Source organism: Malaya genurostris, chromosome 3, assembly GCF_030247185.1.
Source record: "Malaya genurostris strain Urasoe2022 chromosome 3, Malgen_1.1, whole genome shotgun sequence".
Taxonomy (NCBI): Eukaryota; Metazoa; Arthropoda; class Insecta; order Diptera; family Culicidae; genus Malaya; species Malaya genurostris.
In genome coordinates this window covers 180,988,119-181,015,449 of record NC_080572.1, presented here as the reverse complement: position 1 = coordinate 181,015,449, position 27,331 = coordinate 180,988,119, and the positions used below count along the sequence as shown (strand labels likewise).

The 27,331-nt window shown below is 37.9% G+C and overlaps 1 protein-coding gene across 1 annotated transcript in view; it reads right to left on the bottom strand.

The window, feature by feature from the left end:
- LOC131434668 (ubiquitin carboxyl-terminal hydrolase 47) overlaps positions 1–27,331 on the bottom strand; it is a 67,433-nt gene that overhangs the window by 3,170 nt on the left and 36,932 nt on the right. Inside the window, exons 3-8 of the mRNA XM_058601640.1 lie at positions 21,447–21,662; positions 7,609–7,716; positions 6,670–7,544; positions 6,359–6,608; positions 6,092–6,298; positions 25–192 (exon numbers count right to left, since the gene is read on the bottom strand). Coding sequence (XP_058457623.1) covers positions 25–192; positions 6,092–6,298; positions 6,359–6,608; positions 6,670–7,544; positions 7,609–7,716; positions 21,447–21,662 — 1,824 coding nt within the window. The remainder of the gene's footprint in view (positions 1–24; positions 193–6,091; positions 6,299–6,358; positions 6,609–6,669; positions 7,545–7,608; positions 7,717–21,446; positions 21,663–27,331) is intronic.

Sequence of the window (27,331 nt, the reverse complement as noted above, 5' to 3'; positions counted from 1 at the left end):
GTCATTATTTAGTCAGAGCCATACCTTTATGTGATCTGGAAACTGGTCTTCCTGCATTGGAGTCGTGTTTTTGGACGAATCAATCTGTCGGTACATCAGCATGTACGCATTCGTGCTGGAACTGTACGCACCGGAGTAGTACGTCTTGGAAGAACTTCCCCCAAACGATTTCTGGATATCTTCATGTGAGATCTACAAATAGAAAACCAGTATTGTTAACAAATTGAATCATCAATCTTATGTAATCTTGGCAAAGCAAAGCCTTGGTATTACATTCCTGTAGTGGAATTTGACCTTCTGTTTCAACAGACTTTGCAGCCAATTCAGAGTGTACAAAACCATTGCATGTCTGGTGCTACGATTCTACTGACACTACGAATCCTTCCCAGTCGGGGCTCGGACATACGACAACTAGTTTGTAAGACCACTGTCCTATGCTTTGAACCGCCAACCCGGGCCCCGCCCCCAAATATTGGCAGCTTGACCCAAAACCATTACGACAATCGTTGTAGTAAAGACAGAACTTACAGCGGAGCAGACTTCAAAATAACTATGGAATCTAGTCGCTGTCCTCGGTAATTTTTTTCATGATCACGTTTCAATAAACTTTGATCCAATATAACTTCGATTGTACAAAGAAATGTTTTTTTTATCCCATTATGAGTTAGTCTAGTCAAGGATGGGAAGGCTTCTGAGTTACATAAATTCCATACCGGACGAATAGAGATGGTTATTGGGTTGGACGATTGGTGACCATTTTTACTTTTTAAATATTATCGGATTTGGGTCGGGTACGGATAATTTTTATTTTTTATCCGCCATCGGATCCGAATCTTTACCGCGGGCCATCCGCTGGGGTAGGTCCCCAGGGATGTTCTCCGCGGCCCAATATCAACCAGAAACACCAGCACTGCGCTCAAACAATAACAACAGGAGGAACATCAAAACCAGGGGTCATCCACTGGAATATCCGGTCTAACACCTCACCAGAACCAAGGACCGAAAACACCGGCTGGTTGGACCCGCAAGGACGCTATCCGCGGCCCATACCGTTACTCTCTTCACCGAATTTTCTCTTCCTAGTTTAAACTGAAATAAAAAAACTCAATTTTTTTCAAAATGACATGTAATTACAATTCTCGTTTCCCCCCGGTGAACGACCAAAAGGTTAAAGCCGGGGTAATATAAATGATATTGATAATGATAATTATTTTTTATCGGGTATTTCAGCTAAGCTTGTTGAAAATATATCAAATATTTGTAAGTAATGTACTTGGCGTGGTCATTATTCAAGTATTAATCCGTGAACGATCATTTGTACGTTCATCATTGTTGTTTTGAACAGATTGACAACTCGATTGCCGATTCCGGTTTGCGAGAAAAAAATCCTGATTTTTAGAACAGACCTACATCGCCTCTAATCAGCATTTTTTTAAATATTCCTTTGATTCAAGCCTAAATGAAAATACTATACCGAAAAAAAACATAACAAATCTTTTAAGAATTTTGGTACCGGTTTTCTGTTAAGTGCACATGACTATGCATCAGCAATTTATGTCCACTTTGAAGCAAAAAGTGTGTTTTATGGGTAGTACAATTTTTGAAAAATATTCCTTTTATTCAAGTTTATATGGAAATACGAAAAAAAAACATTATAAAAAGTCATTAAAGAATTTTGGTACCGATTTTCTGCTAAGTGCACATAACTATTTTATTATTTTTACGCTTCGTCTTCGGCCCATCAGCAATTTATGTCCACTTTGAAGCAAAAAGTGTGTTTTATGGGTAGTACTAACTAACTGCTACGTCTGCTTAGCAGTTTATGTTGAACTGTTAGGTGACCTTAGCACCTCAGTATTACCTGTCAATGCAATAATAAGTCGGTGCCGAAACGTATAAATAAGATTATAAGTCAAGTTCGTCCCGAGTCGGCAGTTCAGAGTATAAGGCGCTGGTCTAACTAGCCAGATGCCGTATGTTCACTAATTTTTAATGTGCGTAGGAACGTAACTCTGGCCATGCAACAATGCTGTACACTTTAAGGTGTCGGTTGCGAAGTCTGTTGAAAACAGGAGGTCAAATTCCGCATCGAATTCGAAAGTGTTTATGTTATAAGTGACTATGCAAAAAGAAGCGGATTCTTTAAAATTGGTTATCAAAATATTTAAATTTTCAGATCTTGATTGCGAAACAAATTTATTTACATAATACTGGTCCCGAATCTGGAAGTATCGGTAATAATAATTAAAAGCTCCGATTCAAATAAAAGATCTTATGATCCCACTGATTGCTACGAGATTTCATGATCATGATGACTTTCGGCTCCTGTTTCGGGACGATGCAAAATGTATCAACTCTGCGAAACAGTGCTCAAAACTTCTCTAATATATTAGTCCTGCTAGCTGATGGTTTAATGAATCGGCTTTATCCGTACCGCTTTCCAGTTTATGGTGATCAAAAACTCGAAAATATCGCAGCTCACTTAGATTTCTCAGAGATAGTTGAACCGGTTCTTGCAAACTGAGTATTGAATCAAAGGTTTTAGGGTCACCTATGAAACATTTCTGGTTTTGAGTTGCTTTGATATTACCAGTCTTTTCCAAGGTTACCTGAAATCCTAACAGCCTTTTTGAAGAATAATAATCATTCAGCTTTTTAAACTATTTAGTCTTTTTTAAGACTACCACATAATCAGTCTAGCTTGAAAGTCAGTTTTTTATCAAGCTATCAAGTTTCTGCTGACTGGTGTCTCGGACGTAGTTTACCGGCTGCAATCTATTCAGAGAATGATCTGTTTGATTCCGTAGTGAAGTAATGGATCCATGTTTCATTCATTGTCATATATCGACGCGAAAAATCTTAATTTTTCCTTCAAACATTATACAAGCACTGCTCTGAATCATCAACAACGTCCTTGTTTTTGATCCATTGTGAGTGAAAGCAGCTATCACAGCTATCCTCATGAATAAATGATCACGCATAATTGTAAACACGCTGAATTCTGATATCTTTACGGTCTTTGCTATTTTACGTGGTTTAAATTCACGGTTAGATATAACCAAATTGTGAACATTTTTATTTTTATTCATCATCATGGGTGTCCGTAAGAACAAGTTCAAATTCGGAATACCAATAACCAACTATGATGGAACAGAGTCCGGATAACACTTTTGAAACGATTGCAGATTTATTTCGATTGTATTTTTATTCATCAAAAAGGAATGATAAATAACGCACAATATTGTTTTGAGTCTATTATTTGCAAATGACAAAAGTTGCTTCTCTTATACGGCTGTCACTTATTTTCTGACCAATCAAAGTATCATGAAATTTCACTCATAGTCTTTTGAAAGTTGGTACTCCATAAGCGTCATATGGATTTGAGAATGATAGCGCCATCTGTGTGTCGATCACACGACTAATTAAGTGAAGTGTTAAGACTTATTCAAACTAGAAGTGTATTCAAAGACTAATTTAGATGAGTAAATTTATATTTTTTTTTGGAAATTCTTTAATCCTTCCAGAAAAGTATGCCTAAGGTAAAACATAATTAAACATGGACGCACTCCCATCCCGCAAAACCAATTCCATTGTAGGATAGAAGCGACATAGAAAAAAAATCTTCAAAAATTCCTAAAATGGACGCATGTTGAAAAAATAACAATAAAGAAGAAAGCTAGGGAAAATGGCGTTAGCGGACTAAACTGTGAACATTCTCCTTAAACCCACTCACATAGCGCATCTTTCTCAGTAAACTCGAGTCTCTTTTTATGGAATTTTTCAAAGATATGCGTTTTTAATGCAAATTACGAAACGTCGACATCTAGTAATATTCCGAAAAAAACGACTCACTGACAGATAACACCGATGTTTTATGAATTTTTAAGACATCCGGTAGCTAAAATTTTTTGTCCTTAGTTTTGCGTTTTTTTGGACGAATTTTCTATATTATGCGGTAGTTTCATGCGATAAGTATTCCAGAATAAAAAGGCTTGAGAGTATATGACATTTGCAGCATTTGTTATGTAGTGTCAAACATATGGATATTTGTGCCTGAATTTTTTTTTTGCTGGGAATGTTCCTCCATTACTTTGACATGAAAAAGTGCCACGGAAAGTCATCGTATTTTAGTGACAGTATATGGTGGAAATACTCTATTAGAGCAAACATGCCGAAAGTGGGCATGAATAAACGAAGAAAAATGACGAAAACATGAACAGTAACCATTGACTACAATAAAAGATTTCATTGCACAGAGCTACACTCAACTTTTGATGAGTGCTACACCAGTGGTAGGTGCAGAAAAAGTGTAACACTGGTGTAGTGCAATTGGCAAAAACGAACGGTTTCAGTGCAACCTCAGCTACACCGGTGTAGTGCAATTTAAAAACGAAACCGCCATTATAATCGACTTTTCGACTGTCGGAAAGCGCCCTAAAGCCATGGGGAATAGTAAAAAACAGGGAACATGGGTTCCACATGAGGTAAAGCCAAGGAACATCAGAAGGCGTTTAATAACCAGTGTGATTCTTGCCCAATGACAGATAAGGAAGCGATTTTAGCACAGATTAGTCAATGCGACGAAAAGTACGGCAATCCCAAACGCAGATAATCGTGGGCAGTGTTGGTGATTGCCGATGATTTGGCAGAAAGCGGCTCGAGTCATTGTATACAACATGTTCAATCCGGTAGAAAATGCTACAAGAACTCAAGTCTCTCAATGCATGAACCGCGAGAGATTTTTTCTACATTTCTTCGCTCCATTTCATACTCTGAGTATCTCACGGAACTTAAAAAAATCTACAGTCTGATCGTTGCTGTGTGGAATTTTTCCAAGAGAGAATCGCAAGTTGACAGTTATCGCAGAAAATCGAGTCGATGATTCAACTTGATGATTCTCATACTAGGTAGCAATATTTCAAAACCCTTGTGTGGAGTATTCACAGACATTTTCATAGACACAACTTATACGAAGGTTATATGCACATAGGTAGAATAAGCGGCAATAGTAAAATGAGTCTATCGCAATTATCAACTGCTCATACAGAATCGAATCGCGAAACGAGAATAAGCGACCGTTTGTTGCTTCAGAGAGAATCCTCACAGTAGCGAGCTAACCTTTGATTCTCAGACAGGTCATCGAGAGAAATTCGCTCTCGCACTGGTGTCTATTCTATGTTAAATCAAAGACTTCATATTAACAAGCACTAACATTTCCTGAACAAATCATTAGCAATATCCTTTTTTGCGAGCATGGCGCCCTCAGGCGAGTCCGCATCGAATCTCGTACAAAGAAGTAGAGGAGAAAAATGTCAAATTCGTGCGCGACAAAATAGCAGCACTGCGCAACCATACAATTGACATGATATATTGAATGTGATGCCGTGTGATGGCGTTGCTGAACTGACGATTGATTTCGCTCCAAGCTGACAGGGTCTGGTTAAATGAACCATGATTGGTTTTTTGTTGCTGCGATGATATCCGTCTCTCTTTGATGGCACTGATTGAATCGTGTGAAGAGTTAGTAGAGAGCGTTATTTGATACGATAGAAGCCATCCTTGATCGTGGGGTTTGTTCGATCACGCCTCGATATCATCTCCCGGGCAGAATATTCATGGAAAGATCTTACTGTGCTTGGTGAGATTAACAGGGCGTAATTTATTATTCACTGGACATAGCTCCATCCAATAAATATTTGTATAGCACTTCTGAAACTGGAAATTGTATCAACTTATTCATCGAATCCCAAGAGAAAGAATTTTTTCAATGCGGTATCAGAGCTTTATCCGAAATATGACAAAAGGTAGTGGATAACGATGGACAACTCTTTGACTAGCGGTACTGTACTCATAATAAATTACTAAAATGTGCAAAAAAAAATGATACGAATTAATTCCAACACCTGATAATAAGCTACGTTGTGGAAGCTTCCATGATTCCATAAACTTTATCTAATACACTTCATTCGAAGTGAATTAAACGAAACAAATCGCATTACAAAAACAATGCCGTCGATATCAGGTCTTCGGATCAGTACTTTTCCCGGTTAAGTTTTACATTAGATAAATTTTTACAAGTAAAAACACTTACCGATGATACGGTTTGATCATTGAAAGAGAACCATTTGCATGTTGGGAAATCCTTGATATACGCATAATAGTGTCCTCCGGAGGCACTACCAGAGTGAATCATTATAGCAAACAGTTCGTACACGTACGGTCCCGGTGCGTTGGAATTGCTAACCGAAGGGGATTTACTTTCACCGTTCAACTCCATGTCGATACCTTCATCGTCATCCTGAAAACCGACCGATAGGGAGATAACATTTTTGAACCTCTAGTCAATCCATGCCCTTACCTGGTCATTCGGTGTAGTTGTGGTCGATGAAACCGAAGTACCATTTTGAAAGCACGAGTCATCCTCCAAAGCCGACCCACTGTCGATGGTACTGCACTCATCGTATGCCTTCATAAAGTTTTCCGCTGTTTCCATTTGCATTGGCGTAACAATGTCATTACCGTTTGTCGTCGAAAATTTCTCGTTAGCAATGACAGGTGGCATTCCGTCGATGAAACTGTTAAGGTTCAATGACTGCGGGAAAGTAACTCTAGAAAACAAAAAAAATCAATCAATTTTCGGTTGCAAATCGCTCGCAGAAAGCTACTCACTTATCATTCAGTTTGATGCGATGCAAAGTTTGGTAGTCAAAATCAAACCTTTTAAGGTGTAATGTCAGAATATATGGAAACTTTGTGAACTTCAGTCCTTTATGGGCATCGCACTTTTTGTTGCAAGTTTCACAGTGATACTGATTGTTACCGTCTAGGATTTCTGGTGTGACAAAAGCTCTCATCGCTTCTTCGATGCTTGCGTAGGACAGATTACTTCCGAAAGGTCGTACCGGGAGTGGAATATCTAGGAACTTATCCTCCCGTTGTTTGTCTGTGTTACATTCTAAACATTTGACGTAATCAATCATTTTTCCTTCGTACAGACGATTGATCAAATCGGCTTGTTTGGTATTTTTGAACTTCTGCTCTAAGGCATCGAACATGACACGACACAGCTCCTGAATGTCATGTTGCTGCCATCCATCTGCCGAGTCCCATCCAAAGCTACGCGTCAGATCCGTGGTTTCCACGGCTGATTTCGGCGAAGTTTGCAGGTGAATGAATAGTTTCTGCAGCTGGTATGGAATCGATTTGCCCTCATCCTTACCGTCGAACTCCCATTTGTACAGGGCGTTGCGGAACTCGGGAGTCATGAACAGTGCTTGCAGAAGACTGTTCAGATAGCAGGTCATCGCTTGATTCACTAAACCACGATAGTTGTGCACCGAGGATTGCGAATGTTCTCCATTATAGCGGTACAAACGTTTCGATCTGGCGCCCTGTGCATCCACCAACTGTGTCGAACTGTCAAACAGAGGCGCTGGTAGTGGTGGAGGTTCAGGCATAGTGTAGTTGGCCAACTCTACGGGACTGGCAGATGCACCTAGAGCCAGATCATCATCCGAACACATTTCCGTTTCTACTGATATATTCTGTTCAAGGATGAAATAAAGGTTCAACAAAATCATTCGTTCATTTCTGGAAAAATAAACTTACCGTAGATGAATAATCCTCGACTCGGGGAATTATGATTAGCGTGTTGTTGGAATCGAACTTGATACCGGCATCAGGGAGCAGCTTGTGTTTTTTATCGTGCAGAGTTCGCTGCAAAAGAAGAAAAAAAATGCCTGTGTCAGAACATTGCTTTCCCGTCTAGATGATTTTCAGCATTGCATTTAATAAACTTTTCGAATGAAGCAAAAAAGTCGCCGGAATTTACATCTGTCGCCGGAATCTAATTTTAGCACTGTGGGTGTACGACGAGTAGGGTATGTTTTGATCGTGGCCCAGCAGCTGTTCTCTATCCGAAGAGGTTTGACTCATCCGGTGTTTTCTCTAAGTTCGAGATACTTCCGATCAGCAACAGTGTTTGAGGATTTCAAGATTAAGCCTGAAGGATTATAGTTCGTATTCTTGGTTCGTAAAGGTTCTCTAAAACCTAAATATATACACTAAAGTAATTGGCAATTCTCTCAATAAAAATTTGCACAACTCAGACAAAATTCAACTGATAATTGAAAATAAATAGGACAACATCGAACCATATATTTGATTTCGAAGCGAGTAAATTTGCCCCATACTAAATTGAGCATCAAACGCCAAGTACGGGGTATTTTCACGCATTCGTGAGTTTTTGATTTATTATATCTTGAGTGTGCAATACGGCCGTTCCACGAATAAATGTCCAATACCCTATGGGATTTCCACTATATTTGGGACAATTATACTTGGAACTGCAACGAATTGCCAATTGGGTTCCGACCGACCAAACGAACACCGCTTCTCGGAGGGAAATATTTTGCATGTTTTCCCCGAGTAACAGGTTCGTATACATGTCAGAAAAATTTTCCCCATTCGTTTTATCCCTGATATTCTGAAACAGATTAATGGACTATTAATGAACATAGTAAAACTGCACTGACAAGTCTCGATCGCATTACGATCATTTGGGAATGCAGTTTTTCCCCTACGTCGCGTTTGTTATCTAGTCAAAGTTTAAAAAAAAATAATGAGTTTTTCCGTTATAGCGATTTTTTATCATACTATGCCATCTTTTCGAATGAATGTTTTAATATCAGGTGTACAACTTTGCTACCGTCGTTTTCCAATAGGTGGCTGTACCGGCTGCGGCTGGTCAAAATACATAGATGATAATGCCTTTAAAGTGAGTGTGTACAGTGCCTAACGAATTGTCATCGCCGTTTCAGTGACAGTTGTTCTTGTTTTCGTATTATTCACGCTCGAAAATGTCTGTTTATGTGCCCAATTCTCGCCATTTGCGGGAAGTTTTACTTTTCTGTTACAATTCGAAAAAAATGCAGCTGAAGCGCATTGAATGTCTCAGAAACTTACGGTGATGCTACTCTGAGTAAAAGAACGTGTCGGGAGTGGTTTCAACGTTTTAAAAATGGTGATTTCGATGTCGAAGACAAACATGGTGGTGGAAGAGAAAAAACCTTCAAAGATGAACAACTAGAAGCCTGGCAGATCAACATTTTCAATCCTTCGAAGAGTTGGAAAAATGGATTGCTTCATAGATAGCGTCAAAAGAGGACTCCTTTTTTCGAGGCGGGATCCGAAAATTGCCGGAAAGATAGGAGAAAGTTGTCGCTAGCGACGGACAATACTTTGAATAATACATCTGTAAGCACTTTTTCGCAATAAAGCTTTTAATTTTGGAAAAAAACGGCGGAAACAAAGTTGTACACCTGATAGCAATTCAAAATGCTTGTGCGTTTCGTCGACTCATCAGTGCATAGCAGTTTATGTTGAACTGCAACGCCGCTCAGTTTTTCAACATAAACTACTATGTAATGATGAGTCGAAGATAAAACAAAAAAACAAGAATCTGTTTTAATCCACCAAGTTTTATAGTCGCTCTAAGCGATGGTTTGAATTTTTAAAAACACTCATCCTATGATTCCGGAATCGGAAGTCGGATTCGGACAAAATTCAAATAGTTTGCCCAATAGTTTTCAATTGGTAGAAATTCCGGGCAATTCGAAGGACTCATTATCGTAGACACAACATCAATTTTGTTGATAAAAATCCATTTCAGAACCTCCTTGAAGTAGGGGCAGCTGGCCAAATCGTACCAATATATGACTTTGCTCTTATGCATGCGGATGAACGCTTTTGGCATTAAAAAAATGCCTTTTTATTCACTATATGGATATGGAGCCAGGTGTCAATTAAAAGTTTCAAAAATAGCCGCGTAACCTTTTTCTGTCATAATTTTGAACATTAATAACTCAATCATTTGATGATGGATTGATATAATTTAACTACCAATCGATTCGGAAACTTTCAACTTAAACATGTATTGCAACGTTGTTTCAGTATTTCAATAGTATAGTATTGACAAATTGGTTAGAATCGACCTATGTTTTCATTAACCAATCTCAGAAGAGCAAATGATGTCATCTTGTTGGATTTTCGTGCACGGCCGACAGATTCAATCGTTGGTCTGCATCGTTCTCTTCTGCATCGCATGAACGTCCACACAAAAGGGAATCTATAATAATACCTCGGTAATTTGTTGATGAATTTGTCACTTTTACCATGTGTGCAGTACGACGCTGTATGTCAAATATATGTTCGTTTGTGTGTGTATTCACTGCATAGCAAGTCGTTTCATCGGTGAGCGATTGGGTTGCTAGGGTTACCACCATGTTAACCTCTCTCGTCTGGCAAGCAAAAAAAAACTATTTGCACGTGAGCGGGGGAGATTGTTGGATGAGTTGAGGAAAACTGAAACTGAACACCAATGAAACTGTTGACGACTAGAAACGTCTGCTTCAGGCCCGTTCAGGTGGTAACCCTATTGATTGCAGAAAACGAATTACCGTAGTTTTTAGCGCTCGGTGATTTGAGAATGGAATTATATTATTTCTTGCTGAACATTAGATTAGGTTGCGAATGCGCTGGTCGTGAACAGAAATCTGTATTTACGAACGGAAGCCAAAGTTTGCAAAAAAAGCAAAGAATATTGTTATGAATACTCATTGAGCGCAGTTGACGATGATATATTAGTAACGTTAGTATTTCACAATTATTTGCCTATTTTTCAAATTTGAATCTGTTGGTGAGAGAGTTTCAAAATTGCATTTTTAATGTCATTATGTTCGGTCGTGTCTCACACACAACCCTGTAATGTTTTCAGACATTCTTCGATGTAAATTTGGAATATCATTGTCAAGGATGCGATGAATGGTTCCGTTTTCATGTAACGACTTCAAATCGCTTGCCAAATCCTAGCGTTTTTCGCGACCGTGAATCTTCCCAACACATCCACACGTACAGTCTTGATTTAAAACTTTTGACTAGGAAAGTTTGACGTGTGTTTCGTTATCGATCAAAGTGCAGCCGTTACGTTTTTTTTTTCAAAACAAGGTAGTACAAGATCCGTTTTATTCTGAATTAGTCTGTATAAGTTTAGGGTATTTAGAGACTCCGATCAAAATATAATTATTCGTAAAATTCTACACAATTTCTCTAGAAAGAAAAAACAAAACGAAAAAGAAATTAAATTTGGTTACACAAGTTCCCAATCTTCCGTTCAGTAAGTACCGAAATCATAAACTTAAATTTATATTAGACCTTCCATAGCCTCATATGTGCTAATGAATACTATCCGGATCCGAATTATAGTTCCGGAGTTACAGAGAGATGAGCGTTGTTGTTACGTTCAAATCTGTAACTCGCGTTGTTGTTTCAGTGCTATAGCAAATGTGTTTTGCAAATTGCATTAACTTTTCATCCGCTGAGCGGTTTATATTGAACCGCTGAATATAATTAGCAATTGAAACATAAACTGCTAACGCACTGATTAGCCGAAGACGAAACGTAAAATCAAATCAATATTATCATATTTTAGAGTCATATGAGAAAAGCGTCATTATACCACTCGGTTGATAAAAACAGTTTTTTTCATTTACTTAGAATCATTCATTACATTCAGTTACTTTCCGGATTAATTTTAATTGGTTTCTATGCGGTGATGAACAATATGAAAAAAAATTATTTTGTTTGATTTTTCAGTCGAACTTAAAGTTTGTTGCATTTTTCCACGAATAACTGATGCATTCTGGTTAGTGCCCTGACATAATATTGCTAATTCAATTAACACATTATTTAGCGTGCTGATTATTACTCTTGTGATCAGTGTGAATTCGGCCACGGAAATCCATTTAATATGTTATGAAAATTATCATACAACTGCGCATTCGGATTTTTGATTCTAAATATTGATAACACGTCGATCAAAAAGTCTGGTTGGTAAGGACTCCAAATCAAACTCGCATTTCTAAGTAGTGAACGCAACAACGAGCAATCGGTGTTGATTATAGATAAGTTTGGTACCCAACAAAACGCCGAGGCCATTGAAAAGTTCGACTCTGTCAAGCGATTGTCCATCAATTTGATGATCGAATAATATGGGATTGGTTTTACGATGTTCCAAGTAATAACTTGACATTTCACTGATATTTCTGATAATTAAAATGACTTGTCAACGAAAATATCTAGAATGACCAGTCAACGAAAATATCTAAAAGCTCCTGAAGATGAGCACGATCTTCAACAGCACGCACTGCCAGGTACAGCTTCAAGTCATCAGCATAAACCAATCTTCATCTAACGCCAAGTAGTAAAGTAATACCGTTGAAGTGCAGCACAAACAGTAGTGGACCAAAGTTACTGCCCTGAAGAACACCCAATTTGTTCGCCAACGAAGAAGGAGTAGAAGAGCCACGTACTACTCTGTCGCATAGATGAGAGCTCAGCCATTTTCGAAACACTCTCGAAGCGCCTAATCGAGACAATTTTGTACCGAAGTACCACGATGTCAACTGTGTAATAGAATGTTATCGGTCAAATCCGTCATTGTAGACTGCGCAGCTCTGACGAAAAAGCGAGCGAAAATAGGACTGTCACCTAACATACGGGGAACCCCCGCGGATTACCGGAAACGAGCCAAAACAGTGATACAATCTTCCAAAGAAATTATGCTATATGATCAAATTTGAGTACTAAATAGCATAAGTAAATTGAAATTATAATTTTCAACGGACCTAAATGACATAGTTTAAATAAAAAATAAAAAATAGCGTCACTGAAAGCTAACCTTCTAATGAAATTCAGCAGACGATACCTGAAATATGTCTATTTTGAATGCTAGAGAGATTTTCATTTAGTGACGTCATCTGTTTGTCAGATTGGGGACTTATTGATATAAATTTGTGCGACTTTTTATATAGAAATTTGTGCGTGGGGACTGAAGCATGTACTGTCTTCTGTCACAGAAGATGGCAGAGGATCACACGAGTCACTGAGTCCACACTATACTAGTGGTCAACAATTTTCATGGGGTGTCAAATTATTGACGATTATTCACGATAGTTGGACAGTTCTGTGGAGAATTGTACAAACAAATGTACTAACTGTTTGTTTGTACGTCGCACATCGAGAAAGGGTGTCAATAATGCTATCAATAAAACCGCTTCGACGTTGCAACTGAGACAGCCATTTTTTAATAGGTCATTTTTTTAATAGAACCAAAAGTCAGTCTGAGCAAAAAAAAAAGTTTCCACCATTTTGAACCGCTGTGTAGGATACATTGTATTTCCTAGAAATTTGAAGATTTTCAGGGGTGTTGTCAGTCTGTGATTGTATATGTGTCGTTTTTAAAATCTGTGCAGCATATTCAGAATCTGTGAAACTCAGATTAATCTGTGAACCTGATATCTTAGGGTACAGCAATTTGTTTTCAACTGCCATAAGCATAAGCCACTCTTCTTGAATCTGTGCAGGAACTCATGTGCACGGAAATGACACTAATACTACGACAAGAGATATTTGAAATTATGAGTTTAATGTAGATGAGATTTGTGTAAATACACGCAATTTCGGTACACAAGGAAAAGTTTTCGAGTTTAGAGCACCAAGTATTGGCTACAGCAATGCGATATGAAAAGATCGTTTGGCTGTCAATGGCCAGCAAGCGCAAGCAGCGCTTGTCACGAATATTATACTGTAAACAAAATCGCTCTTTATTTTCTATTCGGTACCATCATCCGACCTGATTTCACCGAAAAAAATAAAAAACTAAAAAATAATTATGTTGAAGTGATAAGCGGTATATTACAATATAAACTCCTATCATAAATCAAATAAACCTATATTTCCCACTGTACGGAAACACTGACAACGTTTTTAGTGAGAAACGGGTGTACTTTTTTCCATTAGCTACTGTGGTTGTGTGAAATGCGCAGGCAACTAGGCATTCTAGGAGCATTCATGTATCCATTATAAACTAGATGGCGCTTCTGGTGTCACGGGTATGTATAACAAAGATGTGAACAAACTGCTTGTTAATTGCACATAAAATTGCAAGGAAATGGTCATCCTAGTAAGCCGTCTTTTCATCATTACGTTTCGGTATAAATATATATAGTGTAGTAAATAAAAATGTAGTCCAAATAAAGTCAGAAGCAAAAATTGGTGTTTTACTGTATTGTATTGCACTTTGCTTACATGATGTGCAACATGTTTCTTGTTTGATGTGTTTAACAGCAGTAATATTAGCTAAGAAAAATCGGATACAGACCTGCTAAAATGAACATATAGTACAGTCAGTGAGAAAAACCTAATTGGAACATAACCCATTCAGGTTTTTGAATAGGTTTCACAAGCAGTCATCTTAAAGAAAAATTCAGCCGATGAAAAAGGTGTGCTTAATTTGTTACGCCACTTATACCATTATATATCCGGAACCGGAAGTGATTGCCATTTGATCTTCGAACTTGATCCACAATTCAATAATAGCTTTCAAACGAACCTAGGCTTGTTAAAATCGACTCAGCCATCTCTAAGAAAATTTAGCGGTAAATAATAATGCTTTTTGACAGTTACGTCACTTATACCATTATATCTCCGGGAAGGTGCACACACAGACATTTTCCGAATGGTTTTTCAAGAAGAATCAGTTTTACTACTTTTGCCCTTTGGAATCTAATCAAAGCTACTCCACATACTCCGATCTGGATGAAATTTTGAAAACATTTCCATTTAGACAAATCATTTATTTTACACCAAAAAAAATACCAATTCGACTCAAGACTAATTTTTAAAAAAGAGCGAATATATTTTTTCATGCAGTTTCTCGAATCATTGTACCCCAAAAACTATAAATTATAAAATTGTAAACAATGATGTCCAAGAAGAAGTTGCTGGACACCCTACAAAGATGTACGAGAAAAAAAGTTTTTTGAACAATTATTTAAAAAAAATTCAATGATTCTATATTAAATCTGTTTTTAAAACCAGTTACAGCCAAAACAATTTTAAGAGAAAAATACAAAATTTTAAGTTCTTGAAATGAAAGCTAGAGGTACAGTGTCATATACCAATCGACTATGTTTGTGTAACAAACATAAGCACCCGATTTGCTCAGAGATGCCAAAACCGTTTTTTACAAATTTAGCTTAAAATGAAAGGCCCCCTGTAGTCCCATAGCTTGCTATTGAATATTATACGGATCCGACTTCTGATTCCGGAGTGCCGAAATAAAATGTGCAAAAATGAAAAAAGTGCACCTAGTTTTCTCAGAGACAACTCGACCAATTTTCATAAATAGGAGTTCAAATGGAAGGTTTTACAATCCCATAAAAACCTAACGAAATTTATCCGGATCCGACTTTCGTTTTCAGATTTACAGGGTAAAGTATGATTGAAATTGCAGCCCGTCAATGCAACAAAAACAATTTTAATCCATCTAATGGTATAATGATGTTTGAGCCAAGACTATTGGAATTCTCCGTTTCCTTTTGCATTTTCGCTCTACGTAACGGTATAAGTTTTTTAAACACACTTCAGCCTGTTGTGCCAGAACCGGAAGTCGCATCCGAACAAAAGTTAAAAGCAGTCTATGAGAGCATGAAACCTTTAATTTGATTCAAAATATGTGATAATCTATCTCTATGTGTCTCTGAGAAAATGTAGAGTTCCGTGTTCTCGAGTTTTTGACCACTAGTTCCGAGATTTCCCGGAACCGGGAACTGGATACCGGAGTAGCTGAAATGGGTTCGTTTGACCAGCAACTAACATATCCTATGAATTGGAACAATTTTGAGTTAAATTCAGAAGAATTTTTCCGTTTTTTTTTCATTATCACTCTAAATGACGGCTTGCAGTTTTATATACACTTAACGATGTATTTCTGGAATCTGATGTCGGATTCGGACGAAATTCTACTCTTACTTACGGAAACATAATACAGGTGACAAGTGAATTGCCGTTTTCAATTTCCAATAGGCTCAAATCGCCCCTGTTTAGTTTTTTTTGTAAATATTCTTTTAATTTAAACTTTAAACAATTATCCCAAAAAGGATCATTGTAATAGACCCGTTAATTGAGCATTCAATTACTTTCCAGGCATTACCATGTATAAATAAAAAATATTCGTTGTAACATGTGCATATAAGAAAATCATGAAGCCTTTGTCAAGTCATTCAGGGGTTTTGGTTACACGTAACCGATTTCTTCCGAGTGCACATGACCGTTTTTATTATTTTTTTGGTATACATATGATTGAAAATAAATCAATAAGGAACAACAATCTCAAAAAACGGACGCTTACCACTCGAAAAACAACAACAACAATCTATGCTTGCAACTTTAAATCATTTTGCACAGAGCTTTCTTCGCTCCTTCCGGAAGTAAAAGTGGAAATCTCAGTTCGGCGGGAAAAATAAAAACGGCATGATGGCCAAGGATGGCTTTTATCGTATCGAATAACGTTCTCTACCAACTCTTCACAATATTCAATCGTTGCCATCAAAGAGAGACGAATATCATCTCAGCAAAAAAAAAACACCGTCATGGTTCATTTTACATAGAATGAACACCAGTGCGAAATCGAATTTCTCTCGATGACCTATTTGAGCAGCACGGGTTAGCACGCTGCTGTGGGGATTATCAACTTGCGATTCTCTCTTGGTAAATTCCTCACAGCGCCGATAAATGCCGGACTGTATATATTTTGTTAAGGGCTGTGAAATACTCAGAGTATGAAGTGGAGCGAAAAATTCTCTCACGGTTCATGCATTGAGAGACAGCGAGTTCTTGTAGCATCTTCTACCAGATTGAAAATGTTGTATACATTGTAGAAAAATATCGAGCCGCTTTCTGCCAAATTATCGGCAATTACCAACACTGATGATGGCACAGCGAACCTAACATAATATCGTCATTGCCAGGGCTTCGGCCATGGTACAATAAATAGTTATATGGATATATACTGTTTAAATTATGTCGCTTGCTAGCACATCTGTTCAATGAACGATACCCTCAGATGAATTATCATGCTGTGATTGTGATGAAAACCATAAAACCATTTATTAACAAAGTACTGTCAGACCAAAAATTTGAAATTTTCATGTAATAGAATTGAGTTTAAAATCATTAGATGTACGTATACCTAAGATTTCGCAAAACCGATCGGCTGCCACGACTTGCTCTTTTAAAACACCATTTTTTTCTAATGTATCTGTTAGTCAATAAACAATGTTTACGATTTCAATGCGTTGATGGGCAAATAAATTAAATGATAACTGTTAAATTCACAATATATCGATCTGTTTTTTTCCTAATGGGATTCTAAAGGCTCCTAGAGGAATCCGAAAAATAATCAGGATGTACGATTTCTTCATGACTCTCCGCTGGTTTTTAAACCAGTTTTATTTCTAATAGCTTAACTAATTTATCTTCTATGAGAAATCTTTCTACAATTGATCTGATTCTAGCAGATCAATCAATAACATTCAGGGTTTCAAATTAGGCAATGATTAGTACAATTAGTTATATATTCTACCAGCTTAGAACTAATCGACTAGAACACTATCGAATGTTAACCCTGAAATTGTTTTGGGAAATATAGATACAGCCGTGTATAATTTAAATCATATTTTTATTGAAGTTCCAAAAGCTCAAACTAAATTCAATTCACCTTCATCTACATCAATATCAACGTTCTTGTGATCCTACTACTATGGAATAGTTGAGGACCTAAATCTTTCTAAGATTCTATACTGGTCCTCAGAAATAAGGGCAATCATTAGCGAACTTAAAAACATGAAAGCTCTTAAAAATTTTCAATGATTTTGTAAAAAATTTTCCCTATGTTACCTTGAGATTTTGCCATAAATTTTGCAGATGTGTTGAATACTTATTTAAAAATTTAACAAAAATCCAACAGAAGCATCCAAATTATCCTTTTGAGCTTTCATTATGCTGTTATTGATAACAACTAAAAAAATTCTGATGCTTCCTGTTTGATTTAAAACTGCCTGCAAGCCTCTAAAAATCGTTGGGCGAGACATGGGGTGTTGGCCCAATTTCCAATGGACAATAAGTTATTTCAACACTTGTACTGAACATTTCGCTCAAACACAAAATTTGGTATTGTCTCCTACTTTTCAATTGTTGAAGAAAAATCGTTATGCTAACAACTGTTACTCATAGGTGAGTTAGTAATATTTTTCCCGGTTTTTCACTAAAATTCCCGACTTTTTTCCGGTTTTCCCGATTTTCCCGGTCACTTGCCACCCTGTTAATAATATCATTCATTTGAATATAAGTTTATATAATATAAGGCCCAGCCGTTTCAAAGTAATTGGAGTGATTTCCGGTGTGGAGTACACGATCACTTTTTCGGTACTTCCGGAACCGGGAACGAAAGTCCGGTTTACCCAAAATCAATGTATTTGGTCATCAACTAACCAAACCTGTCCAATTGAAGAATCATACGGCTTGTTGAAAGTATTTTGGACGACTTTTCAGTGTTATGTATGAAAATACGCTCTACAAAATTAAACTTGTGTGCTTATCAACCTGTAATTCCAGAACCGGAAGTCGTATCCAGATGAAATTTGATAGGGTTTTAAAGGATTGAAAGACCTAAGGTTATGAAAATTGGTTGAGAGGTCTTGGAAAAAATCGAAGCTTTTCCGGAACCGGATATCAGATCAGGATGAAATTCAATAGCAGGTTATGAGACTATAGGGTCTATAGGGCTCTGAAAAAATCGAGTACTTTTTCTGTTTTTGATACATTTTACCCCGTTTCTCTCGAATCGGAAATTCGGTACGGGTAAAATTCAATATCAAGCTATGGGACCGAGACACCTTTCGTTTGAATCTAAATTTATGAAAATCGGTCCATACATCTGCAAGAAAATCGAGTGCACGTTTCTGTTACATATACACAAACATTTTGCGTACTCGACGAACTGAGACGAATGGTATAGGACACTCGACCCTCCGGTCATCGGATCAAAAGTCGGTTTTCATTGTGAATCCTATATGAGAAAGAAAGGAAAAGCGGAAACATTTTTCAGAATTTGACTCAAAACTGTTTCGATTATCAGATTATGTTAGCTGCAAGCCAAACGAACCCATTTCCTGTTTCCGGAATTACTGAAAATAGTAGTAGAAACCTCAACAACATAACACACTTTATTTCCTCAGAGATGGATTGAGGAGTAAGACTTAAGATTATTTTAAGTAAGATTTTTCTTGCATTTTGCTTTCGAATGAATTAGATTACACTAAGCGCACATAATAAGTGACAATTAGATCAATGTTCAAGATGATTACAATAATGTATCAAAACTGCATTTTTATATTTCATGTTCTGTAAAGTTTTTTTCAAATTGGTAAGATCAATACCAAATGAAAATTTAAGCGTCGTCTCTCTAAGCAACCAAAAGTTCCGCAGTACCTGAAAAATATTCACTTTGTTAGAGCTCTAAAATACGCTTATCACTTTTTGGCAACTTGAACGTACAGAAAAAGTTCTGAGGATACTTTCTCGCTGTTTAAAAACTGTATTAGGAACTGCTTCAAAGTTTGTTTTGTTGCGTCGAGTGAATGAGCAATTCTTTAAAAACGGACTCCTCAGAATGCTTTGTATGCTACTTGAGCCTAATCCTTTTTACGAACGCTTGATTACTTGGGCTAAATACAAATTGTAAATATATCCTAATCTACCAAATGAACAACTCTAGAACAGAAACTCTTTAATTAGAGATGAGAATCTGTGCATTTGGTCGATTTTTGCTTAACAGAAGTATTTCACATTTTCACATTAATATTTTGTGATATTTCTTTTCGGGCTAAAGCAAATGTGTGTCAAATTCCGTTAATTGTAGGTTAAGTTTCCAGAAAAATAATGGAGAGAAACGTTAACCACTTAGTCGTTTTACAATCTTGATGTCCGAAAACATAAATTCGAACAAATTTTTGGGCGAGACGAAGTTCGACGGGTCAGCTAGTATGCTTATAATTTTTCGAAAAATTAGTATTTTTGAAATATCTCCTACGTAGTTTATAATATACACTGAGGTCTCTTTTTACGCGGTTTTTAATGCGGTTTTTTTACGCGGTTTTTAATGCGGTTTTTTACGCGGCTTTTTTACGCGAATTTCCGAAGTTATGCGGTTTTTTTACGCGGATTTCGGAAGATATGCGGTTTTTATTCACGAGGATTTTCGAAGTTACGCGGTTTTTATACGGCATCAAAAAATAATTTCGATTTTGGAAGTCTCAAAATTGTCATATGTCCCAAAGCCGATTTTCACAAAATTTTTTTTTTAGATTAACATACACCAGATCTGGACGTTTCAGATATTTGGCATCAAACTTTTTTTTTCTTTAGTATGAAGGGTTTTTTTACGCGGATTTCCGAAGTTACGCGGTTTTTTACGCGGTACGTATCCCCTGCGTAAAGAGAGCTCAGTGTATACTTAAAAAAAAACTTTGGTTCTTGTTCCTGGTTTAAATTTGAAGACACCGCCGGTTTGCCCGTTTTGGACCTCCCGGAAAACTAGCTGCAGGAACTTGGTCAAGAAGAGGTTATTTTTATCGGAGTTATGCAACAATAAATTTTTTTAACGTTTAAGTACACTTGATTAAACACTGAAAATAAATTTCGATAGCTTTCACAATATTTCCGGAAAATGTTCCTGAAATTGACCTATTTATTTAACCCACACGGTGACCTTACCGCTTAACAGAACTTCATAAGCGTAGATTCAAAACAAAGGTCTTATGGTCCCGCAATCTGTTATTGAATTTTGTCCGGATCCGACTACTGGTTCCGGAGCAACAAGGGTAAAATGTGTTTAAAAGTTGAAGCTGAATTTTTGCTAGTTCATGCCCAAATAAACTTTCTTGTTTTTGTTCAAATTGCGTCGATTGAACAAGTTACAGGTAATTCATTCAGAATAACGATAAAATGTTCTTTGAATTACATGTCTAAATATCTCGAGAACGGTACAGTTAGTTTTGTACCTATAAATTGTTTAGCTGAAACTTATACATTTTCAAGACACTAATAAAATTAACGTCGAATGTTAGTTTTGATAACTGGTTCAAAATAACAATAGTTTTTAAAAAATAAGGAGAACTTTTTAATTTTTTCTTGAAGTGCCCAATTGATTTTTAGCAATTTCTTATTGTACATCATTTTTGTACGAATAACACCCGGAGTACAACGATTAGAAGAATGTATTTACCTTTATCAAAACGTCTTAAGTCGAATCGGTCTCTCTATTCGTGCAAAATTGATTGTTTACCGTACTGAAGACTAAGTGTACAAAGTTTCATACTAATCGGAGTTAGTCAAACCGAAGTTTTCCCCCCTATATCAATTGGTAGATTCTGGAATTGCTCAGTTTTCATTGTTATTTAGATCCACTTGAACAGTTAGCCGGAGCCGGATCATGCATTAATAAAGCGACAATAGAAATCCGACAGTAGAAAATCTTCGGTACTTACCCCGTCAGTGTTGGACCCGCTCTTGTCGAAGGGAATCACAAGTTCAAAGTCCGGGTACACTGTTTGCAGTGCTACATCTTCGTACAGCCTATTGACCGTGTAGTATGATCGTACTTTAACGGCGAACTTCCTCTGCGGGGCCTCGACGCGAGGGTCCTTGATGATGCACAGTGTTTCCTCGCTTTCGGAACATACCATCGTAGTGTGAGCGAATTTCTGTTCGATGCGATTGGCGACATCGATGTTCGGGTCCGTTGGAATTCGATGATCGGACGAAGATAAGCATTTGTTGCACATAGAACATTCAGTTTTGTTACGGAAGCCAAGAAAAGATAAGAGAAGGAAAGAAAGAATGCAGTTAAATTCGTGTTAAACAACGATAGCTTTTATAATATTTCTTTTCTTAGCATGCTGATAACATGTTGATAGAGACGAGCTCGCACCGGATATATGAGCTAGTGATTCAAAATGTTCTGGCAGTTTTGTTCAGTGACTAACAGCCGGGAGCGGAATATTTAGTCCAAGACTAAAACAATTTGTATCAGTTTCCACAAAAACCATTCTCGCATTTTCGTACTTCCCCAGCATTTGCGACGTGAATTTTTCCACGCTCGAAAAAAAGACCAAATCGTCAAAAAGAAACATGTTTTCGCATTTAAAAATACACATTTGGTGTGTGCCACTTTTGGCCACTCAACGGCGGCGGGTACGCGCGGCAGCGAAAAAAAAACGCGATTCAATATTCATCACTGGCAATGCCGATTGTCAGCCGGTGGCATTGACGGGACTTCCTAATCGGTCCTCCGTAGTAGGCCTACCGAATTGTCTTGCGTTTTCCACCGATACTGCCGGGGGCGTTATTCGATACCCACCACATGTTGCTGGCTGGCAGTGTTGGTGGCGACGGTAGATCAGCTTTTCTCAGCGTACGGAAAAACAGTACAATTCACACTTTTTGTGACGTAATCCCCGGCAGCGGAGACTTGGGAGAGTAGCAGCGACGGATTGGTTCCGTAAGTGGCGTTTAAAATAAACACACAGGCACAGATACGCGTCGGCGGAGATGGCGGCCCCAAAAAAATATATAAAGTAGGTGAAGTAGTAGTGCGAAGATTTTAAGAATACAATTAGCACAGTCTTCTTGGTAAGCACTGGTGAGCTGCACTTTTTACAGGAATCGTGTAGATTCAACGCACAGATACTGGCGCCGGGCTGCTTCTACTCGTTAGTCCCGCAAATCTTCATTCGACCACGCATTCACGCACTCACGAATCCGAACCGACTGCATTGGGCCAAGCGTTACACACTAACTAAGACTGTTTCTGTGGCGAGGAAAAACTATACGATGGATGGAAATATATAACTACTAGTGAGGTTTTTTGCAGTCGCATTGCTTTGGGGTTTTTCGTCGGCACGATGTGACTGACCAAAAGCACCGCACGGCCGGCCTGCAATCCATCCGTTCGCAAAGGGGCGAGGGGTTCTATTTTTGATCCAACACAACAGTGGCTAAATGCTAAAACACCCGATTAATACACAGACGCAAAATTTTATAATACGATATTATTACAATCAATGCGAGAGAATCTGGGAAGTGGGTGATAGGAATGCGGGATGAAAGGAAGGCTGAAGTGAAGAGCATTTTTGAAAAATAGCACCTAGCGAAGAGCTTGAGTTGAAAACATGATAATTGTTTTGAATGATTTGTTTGGAAAAGTGTTCGCTGAAGATCACTATTTATGGAAGCAGATGCAGGCATTCACTTTTCTTGAATCACCGGTCAATCGAAAAGAAACTTGCTATCTAAACATTGCGCTAAGTATGAGCGCTTTCCATACTTACTGACAATCAGTTTCAAATTCGTGTTTCGATTTTTTGAATGTTGATACATGCTGATCGTAAGTAGCAGCTTCAATATACTTTATTCAATGTAGTTGCCTTCGAAAGCCATGCATTTTTTTTAAATCTTTCCTCCTACTCATGAATACCACGTCGAAAAAACTATTCATCTTTTAAAGTAATCCACTCGAAAAGCCATTAATCCACATAACTAATGAAATGCAGGTGCGTGAGACGTCGATGAAAACAAATGATAATCGGATGGAGCCAAGTCCGGGGCGTATGGCGGGTTGGGATAAAAATTCCCATCTGAGTTCAGAAATGATGTTTCTGTCCGCATTCGTTGTGCAATTCAGTATCTTCAAATTTGATGTTGAATATTTGGTACCGAATAGCTATATCAGTAATAGCGTTGAGAATTTCAATAATAGAAGACCACTGCACCATTGCGAAACGACCACTGTCTATCAAAATCCATTTTCAAATTTCCCGTTTTCCCCGGGTTTAGAAATTAAGTTTGATTGTAAAGACTGTTCCAGAAAGTATGGACGCACTTTGATTTCGCTGTAAATAATTCACAAGTGTTAGATATTCAAATTTTATTCGATACACTGATAATATTAGACTACAACAACAGAATATTATTCTCAACATTTGCTACTTTAGCCATTGTAGACTAGCTGGCGCACCTTCTTGCGAACGTTCCTCATTAAATTCCGTACAGACATCTTGGCGACAAGTTTTGACACTTTTTTCCAATCTTTTTCGAACTGTTGAATGGTTTCGGCTGTCGAGACATGTTTCCTAAGATGTGCCTTCGTTAATGCCCAAAACTCCTCAATTGGTCGAAGTTGTGGGCAATTTGATGGACTCATGTCTTTTGGGACGAAAGTGACATTTTTGGTAGTATACCATTCTACCGTTGATTTCGAGTAGTGGCAAGAAGCAAGATCTTGCCAGAAGACAACAGGACCCTTGTGGCTTCGAACCATGGGTAGAAGTCGTTTTGGTAAACATTCCTTGATGTATATTTCGCTGTTCATTGAAGCAGTGGTGATGAAGGGTTTCCAAATCTTACTGCAGCTACAAAATGCTTGCCAGACCATAGCTTTCTTACCAAATTTTTCGACTTCAATCGATGTCTCGGACTGTTTTAACACTTGCCCTTTTCGCACCGTACAATATTGTGATCCCGGCAAGGATTTTTAATCGAGTTTCACGTAGGTTTCGTCGTCCATGATTATGCAGTTCAAATTTTCAGTAAGAATCGTATTTTACAGCTTTCGAACCCTCGATGCCTGATCCATGCTTCTTGTTTCGGACTACGTTTTGGTTGTTTCTGCTTTTTATAGGTTCGAAGATTTAAACGTTCTTTAGCATGAAGTACCCACTTTTTTGGCCACATCCCGAACTGAAACCTTCTTTTTTTGCTCGAACGCCTTCAGTATACGTTTATCCAACTGAGAGTTAGCAGGACCTTTTTTTTCGACCCGTTTTCGGTTTATCCTCACCGAACTTCCTGATTGCATTTCTCACGGCTTTTTCACTTACTCCTTCCTTTTTTGCTATCTTTCTCAGTGACAGTCCGCGTTCTGTGCACCATTTGTACACAATTTTTCGACGTTGTTCTGCTGAAAGTCCACGCATTTCGAAACAAACTAATGAAAACGAATAAACAACTGCACAAGTGGTTAGAGAAGAGTGTAAACAACAGGACGCAGCCATAAATATTGACGGATTCTGAACCATTGCGAAATGGCAGCGGTTTTTGGTTGCGTCCATACTTTCTGGGACAGTCTTCAGCTTTTAACAAAACAATAATAAATCAAGTAGCGGGTTACTTTCCACAAGTAACTTGTAATAAAAATACACACATAATGCTCATATCTACCGAGATGTATTGGCGAGTCGGGATAGTCCTTATATGCTCCTTATTTATAAGTACCTTAAACACATTAACGTACAAGTGTAATCTGTTATAAAGGGTGATTTTTTAAGAGCTTGAGAACTTTTTTAAACAATAAAACGCATAAAATTTGCAAAATCTCATCGGTTCTTTATTTTAAACGTTAGATTGGTACATGACATTAACTTTTTGAAGATAATTTCATTTAAATGTTGACCGCGGCTGCGTCTTAGGTGGTCCATTCGGAAAATCCGCTTTTTTATCGACAAATTTTGTTCAGCGATGAGGCTCATTTCTGGTTGAATGGCTACGTAAATAAGCAAAATTGCCGCATTTGGAGTGAAGAGCAACCAGAAGCCGTTCAAGAACTGCCCATGCATCCCGAAAAATGCACTGTTTGGTGTGGTTTGTACGCTGGTGGAATCATTGAACCGTATTTTTTCAAAGATGCTGTTGGACGCAACGTTACAGTGAATGGCGATCGCTATCGTTCGATGCTAACAAACTTTTTGTTGCCAAAAATGGAAGAACTGAACTTGGTTGACATGTGGTTTCAACAAGATGGCGCTACATGCCACACAGCTCGCGATTCTATGGCCATTTTGAGGGAAAACTTCGGAGAACAATTCATCTCAAGAAATGGACCGGTAAGTTGGCCACCAAGATCATGCGATTTGACGTCTTTAGACTATTTTTTGTGGGGCTACGTCAAGTCTAAAGTCTACAGAAATAAGCCAGTAACTATTCCAGCTTTGGAAGACAACATTTCCGAAGAAATTCGGGCTATTCCGGCCGAAATGCTCGAAAAAGTTGCCCAAAATTGGACTTTCCGAATGGACCACCTAAGACGCAGCCGCGGTCAACATTTAAATGGAATTATCTTCAAAAAGTAAATGTCATGTACCAATCTAACGTTTAAAATAAAGAACCGATGAGATTTTGCAAATTTTATGCGTTTTATTGTTTAAAAAAGTTCTCAAGCTCTTAAAAAATCACCCTGTATATTACTCATGAATTTGCTCCTATTCCTTGACGATATTTCAACTGAGGCTAAGAAAACACTTCACCTACAGATTCGACACTAACATCCGCCCGATTTTCCCGATCTCCCGTTCCTGTCCACCATCTTCATTGGAACTAACAAGATCTTTTTTGTTACTAACCTTTTCGCTCCTCCTTACCCTATCTCTTCACCATCGCGATGCCAACTAATTAGATATTTGTCGTTCTTAGTCCCTTCACAACATCACCATTATCGCCCACGAAGAACCACTCCAGTCGATAATCAACATGCGGGCCGGGTCTTCGTAGCCTGGGGGGTATTTCTCGCGGATCCACAGAAGGATGCGGCAGCCTTTGAAACGTTTCCACGTCACCTGAATGATCCGCATAAGTTTTCATCACCACCGCCACGAAGAACCACTCCCATCGATGAAGGCCACACGCCGGATCTTTAAAAAGTGCCTAATCCACAAATTTAGTTTAGTGCACCCTTAGTAAGTCTGCCTCCATTCTTCAACGATTCGGCAACCAAGAATAATATTCATCATTAGGTTCCTAATACCCGCTCGACTCTCTCAATCCCCCGGCTGTCCACCATCTTCTTCGAAACTAACTAGATCTTTATGATGTTACTAATTATTTGTTGCTTCCCCCCTTCTCCATCTGTCACCATCTATTGAGACAATTAACTTGATCTTTTACCCCTTCGTAGTTCCATTTTCTACAACATTCACTTCTCTCTTTTTCTCTCCTTTTTTTCCTGTATTGCTATTATTCACCGCTCTCGGAGGGCCACTCTCTTTGATGTCCAGCATGCGGGACACCCGCCGAGTGTTTGTTTGTTTTAAGCCTTCTGGAGAAAGAGATTGTAAATTTCAGCTCCAGCGGGCTTTTCCCTGCTCCCAAATAAAATAAAATAAAATAAAGATTCAAGGGTGTTTCTTGAAGACCCACATGGAGCCCTTGGCATCATAAACCTAAACGGATCGTGCCTGAATAAATATATCTTTGAGAAAAAAATGCTAATATCTAATTTTACGAAAGAAATGCTTTTCTACTTTACAATTGTTTAAAAACCGAATCATGAATATGTTTATTTAGTTCCAAAATCCGCCCTTGGAAGGAATGGATAAAAACT